The 7,639-nt window shown below is 33.6% G+C and overlaps 1 protein-coding gene across 1 annotated transcript in view; it reads right to left on the minus strand.

Annotated features, from left to right (window-relative positions):
* Positions 1-4,958: 4,958 nt before the first annotated feature.
* Positions 4,959-7,639, minus strand: part of LOC107871095 (pectinesterase 1) — an 8,411-nt gene continuing 5,730 nt past the window's right edge. Inside the window, exons 3-5 of the mRNA XM_016717893.2 lie at positions 7,262-7,468; positions 6,429-6,670; positions 4,959-5,697 (exon numbers count right to left, since the gene is read on the minus strand). Coding sequence (XP_016573379.1) covers positions 5,538-5,697; positions 6,429-6,670; positions 7,262-7,468 — 609 coding nt within the window. The 3' untranslated portion in view covers positions 4,959-5,537. The remainder of the gene's footprint in view (positions 5,698-6,428; positions 6,671-7,261; positions 7,469-7,639) is intronic.

Genomic DNA, 7,639 nt, shown 5'->3' on the forward strand with positions numbered 1-7,639 from the left:
AATAAAATCTCTAGTATGTTTACGATCTTCATCATATAAAAAAGCAAGAATACGTTTTTGCATCACAAAATTACTATACATCCAATGACAAGTAACGAATTTTTATTTACAGCACGACCAAGATCAAAAGTTAGGGACAACCTACATTGAATATTTTTAACAATGTAGATAAATAAAAATAATATTGTGAATGAAGTCTAAAAATATCAGACCAACAAGTACTTCTAGGAATACCATTAAACGTAGGATTATAAATTGCTTGTATATAATGAATAAAGGCAAACAACCCACAACTACCATTTTAGCTATTTCTTCCCGATCCCTCAATTTATTATACTTCTTCATTACCTGACCGGTTGTTGGTTCCATTCTAGTTTGTGTTGGCCCACCAACATCCCCACCACCTCGTACAATATTTAATTCTCTTTTGTGAGCATAACCTATATGTCTCATTAACGTACCCGTACCCCCTTGCTTGCCTCCGCTTTTATGCTTATATATTTGTTGAAAATATTACATTGCACCTCAGAATATGATATATGTTCAAAAAATTGCCATGCAATACTAGTTGTTTTACGAGCTCTTGAGGCATGGGGAGGACGGGGAGGGAGATTAACCAATTCAGATCTAACTTTACATTTTCTACTGCGGGTGTCTCACCAATATTTTCATCATCTTCGTCTAAATTAACCGCATCTACTTCATTTTCTTCTTCTATACCGTAATTTTCCTAAACTTCTACATAATCCATATCATGAGCACCTACACCTATTTCTTCCTCAAAAGGTGTACCAAGTGGTACCAGAGGCGAAGACACGCGGGTATATCTACTACTTGAAGTACCTCTACCACTAGTAATTCGCTTTTTACTACCACTATTGCTTCCGGGACAAAAAATTTTAACACCTTTAGTAGCGAGGTTTCTTAATTTATCCATAATATAAATTAAACTAGAAAAATTCAAAATACACAAATATAATAAAATTAAATATTCAACAATATTAATACACTAAATAGAAATTAAACGTAAGAGATGGAACGACAATACCAAATTTTAAAAGTATCCGAAGGTTGCGACTTTAGAAATTTTTACTCGTACTTTGTAATCGTAGAATTAAAAAATTAAAGTGAGCACTTTAGGAAATTAAATATATAGAATATTTGTGAATTGAGAATTGAGAATTGAGAGAATTAAAATTGTGTGAAAAATGATTTGAAGGTGTAGGGTATTTATTGGAATTTTTTTGGGATTAAAAAATATTTTAAATGATTTTTTTTTTTTTAATAAAAGGGCCCAAACTAGCCGTTTGGACTCAAAAATGGCTATATAGCCGTTGAGCCAACGACTAGTTTGACCCAAATCTCCAAAATTCTAAAAAGAAAAAGATAACTGGGCCGGTTAACCGGCGGGCCTGGACCGGATTAATCGGGCTCAACCAAAAAATTAAACCATCCTGGGACTCGGTACCCTACAATCCATGGGCTGATCGGGCCGATTTTATTAAACGGGTCAGATTGGGCTGGGTCAACTCGACCCGTTTGACAGGTTTAAATACATTGAAATCATATGATTTGGAGTTCCAAACCATAGACTTTTTAAAAATTTATCATGAGATGAAATCACAATCCAAACACTAGCTTAACGAATTGCTTCCATGCCCTTCCCCAATATGCTATTTTTCCAGTACCCGTGACCATACAATGCACAAAAGAAAACATTAAGTATCTCGACTAATGGAGGCAAATGCAGTGTGTGAGGAAAAAAAGGAAAAAGTCATCGTTTCCACTTTACACTATACTCAAAAAGTCTAGGTCACACATAAACTATCAAAGTGACTTATTGCACACCTAAACTATATAAAAGTGGAATTTTCTACACCCTGTAAAGCATTATACCACTTGTAGGTGGTGCAGTATTTTACACGTGCCTGCCACATCAACATAATACGAAAAAATAATAAATTTATTATTTTTATAATTTTTTTTTCTTTTTAAGTTAATTTTTTTTTTCTTCAATGTCCAAAACCTCCCTCTATTGTTATGAGGTCAATTTTTTTCTTTCTTCAATGTCCAAACCCTCCTTGATGTTTTAGCTTACATAAGATCAATTTTTGATCTGCAATGACAGATTAATCGCAAGGTTCTATGTTGGTCCCATTTTATAAATCCTAAAGAAAGGTGTAGGTATGTGAAAAATTCATTTGACCATAAAGCCCTCCTCCTGATTGTTGCCTCAACAAACCAAAGTGTTGTTGCTGCTGCTGTTGCATTTGCATTGGACTTAACCTCGATATCGACGGTGATCTCTGTAAGCTCTGCTGCATCTGAAAATTAGAGGCAGACATTAAGTTACTGTTGCTACTATTAATATTACTCGAATTACTATTCTGCTGCTACTGCTGAAGCTGCATTTGCTGTTGTTGCAATTGTGTCAATTATTGTTGCATTTTTTACGGCTGCATCTGAATTTGCTGTTGTTGCTAAGATTTGGTTAACGGGTCAATTGAAGGCAATTGTGAGATGTTAGAAGGAGAAGTCATGTTGGTTGCTGGATTAGCTGACATCATCGTCAGTGATGTAGCTCCGGCGACGATTGCTTGATTTGCAGCTTCGGCGGAGTCAATAATAGGGTTCGATGGTTGAATTGAATTGGGGGAAGAAGAAGAAGGAGGAATTTCAGCCACCATTAATCGTTCGAATTTAAAAGGAATTCAAATCAACAGACTCATTAGCAACTTGGAATTGGAATTGGAATTTTTAGTATGGGGATTTTTATAACTGCAACAATTCAGGAAAGTAGAAGAAGATGGTTTTGGGGTGGAGGGGGGGGGGGGGGAGGTGGGGGGTGGGAAGAGGAGTATTTTAATTTTATTTTTTTTTTGCATTAATTTTTAATTTAGACGCGCTTTTTTTTATTTAAATAATTAGGGGGTAAAAAATTTCACTTTTATATAGTTTAGGTGTGTAATAGGTCACCATGATAGTTTAGGTGTGATCTAGAATTTTCGAGTATAGTTTAAGGTGGAAACGATGACTTTTCCACTTAAAAAATAAATAGTAGTATTGAATTTCAAACTCATAATATCAAAATAATTCGAAGCCAAAATTCTGATAAAGAAATTTGTTAATTATATCTTAAATTTTTCTCTTGTATATTTTGGAAACCATAATTCTATTTTATTCTCAAACTTAAATTTCACTACAAGAAAATATGTGAATTTTCTAAAATACACGACGAAAAAAATTTAAGACATAATTAACATTTAGAGACAGGGGCGGATCTAGAGGTCCCGTTGGGGTTCCCGAGAACCCAAAAACTTTCGTACGGACCTAGTATTTATATAGAGAAATATAGTAAGTATATAAAATTTTAAGTTGAGAATCTATAACCAAATTGTATTGTTGGTCTAGTGGGGTAGAGGTGCTTGTAAAAATTTTATTGCACTCATGGTTGTGGGTTCAAATCCATTACTTACTATTTGTTTTTATTTTTATCTAATATGGGAAACCCACAAACTTTAAATCCTACATTCGCCTCTGAATTAGAGATCGGGTGATTCTCAATTATTATCATTCTTGGTACAGATAGAGTTATACTTGCTCTAAGAGGAAACTCTTTGGATTGCTTTTATTTATAATACTAGAAAATCAAATTAAATAATTAAGAGTACAAAACCTATTCCAATATGAATTTGGAGAAACAAATTTTAACTACACATCAATTAAATAAATACTAAATCCTAAGGAAATTTGATTCCCTATTCCCAAACAAATTTGGTTTCTTAAACAAGTCCTAACGAGACAAAGTATTTTCCTCCGTACTGAACTACTCTATCGCATGTTCTGGATTCATTGTTTTTCCCTTCCTTTAGTCTAAGCTGCAACTTTATACCCCTCTTGTGTAACAACGCAATTTGGTGTGATTGTATTTTTTTTCTTATTTATTTTTATATACTTATTATTCAATGATCTTATTTTATTCTTGAATTCATTGTTCGCAACAAATTTTCGTTCATGGAAAATAAATTTTAACCACAAACAAAAATATGAAGAAACAAGAATTTTTTATTGATAAACGATTGTGGTTACAAATGTGTTCCTCCCTTGATTCTCCTCTCTTGATTTTCTCCGTAATTCGAGGGTAGTTAGTGGCTTATTCTCGAACATAGAATTTGATATGAATTTCTCCGTGATTCGAGGGCCGTTAGTGGCATATTTAATAAAGAAATGGACCTTGTGGCTAACTCAACCTCAAAAGCTAACTCATGAGGGGAGGATTGCCCAAGACCATATAAGGAGACCAAGAACCCTTTAACCCACCGATGTGGGACTCCAACACCCTCCGCACGCCCAGGGCTGGATATTTGGAGCGTGGACATTATAAGACGGGGGCCCAACATCGGAAACAATGAACTGGGTGAGCCTGGCTCTGATACCATAATAAAGAAATCGACCTTGTGCCTAACTCAACCTCAAAAGCTAGCTCATGAGGGGAGGATTGTCCAAGACCATATGAAGAGATCAAGAACCCTTTAACCCACCGATGTGGGACTCCAACAGTATTTCTCGAACGTAGGAGTAGTTGAATTTGATGTGGTACTCCAACAGTATTTCTCGAACGTAGGAGTATTTGAATTTGATGGATCTTCTTGATTTATTTGATTATCAAGAAGAAAGCATTTTGATCTATAAATATCCCATGAACTTATTGGGACTTTGAAGATCGTTGATCTCTTTGTGAATATCCCGTGAATTTAGGGTTTAGGTTGAGTAGTCATCAAGCTAAATTTAGGGTAAAGTAGCCCCCAAGAACTCTAACCAAATTTGAACTCTTTTTGTAGAGCCCACAAAATTTCAATGTCGACACTTATTTTTTCATAACAATTTTAGCTACATACTCTACTTTTCTTGTAGATTTTTTTTTTCAAATTATTAATATATAACATTATCACATGATGTAACACTAGAAAACGATACGATCTATCAATAAATTATATGCATTCAAATAATACAGTACGGTACAATATAATACTCCCTCCACTTCATAATAAGTTAATTGTTGGATTCTGGCACACATGTTAAGAAAAAAAAAAAGCAAAGTCATAAATTTATCATGTTTTTTCATTTTTACCCTCTTCAAAAAGACATCACTCCCGATGCACATTTAATGGAGGATAAATTTGAAAAGAATTTCTAACATCTACCTTAAATTGTGAACCATTCACTTATTTTGAAACACTAAAATTACTCCAACAATTCACTTATTGTAAAACGGAGGGAGTAATATATAAGGATTATTCAAACAGAGTGCAAGATACTTATATGGTCCACACTCTAGTACATTGTGTTTCAATACTAGGTAAAGGAGGCAAAAGGGGGAAAAGAGGTTGGGATTCAAAAGAATTTATTTATAATATATTAAAAGTGTGAAGAGCTTTAAAAAAGTGATTTGAACTTTTTGTTCTTCATTAAAACATTTTACAATAGATAAAATCATCTTTTATCAAAACAGCACCACCATATAATACTTCAAATATTTAAAGTGTCAGGGGAGGAAGCAACCACTTGGAGCCTTCAATATAGGCAAGGGAAATAAAAGGTTTTGCCTCTTCATCACTTAATTTCTTCACATACCCAATTCTACGATCCAAAGTTGCTCCTGCTCCTTTATTCTTGTATTCTCCATAATAGACCGAGCTGAAAATAATGAGAATTTACGTTATAATATGTGTGGATTTAATATATGTTATTTAATTCTATAAATATATTTTTATACTATCAACACACACACACATCTGAAACTCATTTTTTTAATGCAACTTGTTATTTCCCATTTCTAAAATCACGAGTTAGCCTCATACTTAATGCACTTTCAGTTGTTAGAAATATTTAAACATGTAACAATAATATGCTTTCTGACTTTGGTTCGTACATTCTATTGGTTTGTCATGACCCTCTATTTTGTTATAACGCGAATTAGTATATAGCTATTAATATTCGTTCTTACCAACAAAACGAACTTATATCAAACTCGATTAGTGACCATATTATCCCTCTTAAATTAATTAACAAAAGAGTTTAACTTCTACATATAGTAGGAGTGATAGGATAAAAGGGGCGACTTTTTTTTATAAGCAAACATCGCCTATGGACACTCGAGCGAGATATCAGATAATAAGGTCATTCAAAGTGGTGGATCAATAGTATGTGATAACTAAATTAAAGTAGTTAAATAAATTTCTAAGATTTAATTAAGGGTCTTCAGTGATATCCGTTGAAACCAAGATAAGTGAATTGACGTTGCAGTAATGATGAGCTTGTGGATAAAGAGAGTTTTTGTGTGTAGACTTAGGTGAACTTATGTTAGTAAAACGAATTTAAGTTTTGTGCGTACAAAATACTCTACACTATTGTCAGTGACTACTAACCTGCCAAACTCCTTTTTGCCAAAATCAGACCATCCTTCAGGGTGAACAACATCACTCATATCAGTATATGAGAAAACAACTTTAGAGAATTGTTTCCATGCTCTTCCCAAGTATGCTGTATTTCCAGTACCAGTAACCATACAATGCACAAACGAAAATCCACTGTCTACATTTGCTGCAGCTCTTGCCTGTGCTGTCACCATTGCCATTGGATCTCCTGGAATCACATGTGTCTCTGTGTTCTATATTTTTTCCAAAAAAAAAAAAAAGGGCATAGATGAAAAAAAATTTCATCTACTTTATATTATGACTAAAACAGGGAAATGATTCATGGTATGTGTCTTTGAAAAATCACTAAAATAGTAAATGTATAAAATTCTGAATCCATAATAGTAGAAGTGTAATAGATTTACCGATAAAAAACAAAGACAAAATATATAAATGTGTCCTTTAACTTGATCTTAGCTGACATTTATGTCCTCCAACTTTGAAACTTTGGGTGTGCTCAGGTAGACATTTAAATTTGTATAAAGCTAAACAAATAGACACAAACATCCCACGTGGCAATTTACGTGAGATTGTCATGTAAGACACGTATGTCTACTTGTTCAGCTTTCTACAAGTGTAAGTACCTAGTTGTGCACATTCAAACAATGAAGGGCACAAATATCAGTTGAGGTCAAGTTAAAGGACACATTTATATATCATGCCAAAAATAAAAGTTGAACCAATTGTTTTGACAAAATGTATCAAATGGTTCAGTTGGAATGGATGAAATTGACTTTGATTTTAAAGAAAAGAAAGAAGAAAGAAATGGAACTGTTAATAGTTACCAGGTATAAGGATTTGCCATTGCCAAAGATGAAATCAACAGTGCCTTCAATATAACAATCTTTGAAGAAATGTTTGCCACTATCATCACAAAATGTATCTTGAAATCCATACATTTTACAGTTATACAATGAGGCTTTGTCTCCTCCTGTCCTCAATGCTGCTGCTTGACCTAATTCACTTCTTCCATCTGGTCTTGGTGCTGTATTCTAATCATAATAATCAGAACATACATAATTAGGTTTAAAAATCTTGTTGTTTTTGTTATTATTTGCTATTTCATGTACTTCCGTTATTCTTTTTTGGATAGCTTGACCTCTCAACCACCAATGTAGAGTAAGGTCGGTGTACAGGCTATCCTTCCATACCATTATTACATA

The sequence above is a fragment of the Capsicum annuum genome, chromosome 5 (assembly GCF_002878395.1).
Source record: "Capsicum annuum cultivar UCD-10X-F1 chromosome 5, UCD10Xv1.1, whole genome shotgun sequence".
In the NCBI taxonomy this organism is placed as follows: domain Eukaryota; kingdom Viridiplantae; phylum Streptophyta; class Magnoliopsida; order Solanales; family Solanaceae; genus Capsicum; species Capsicum annuum.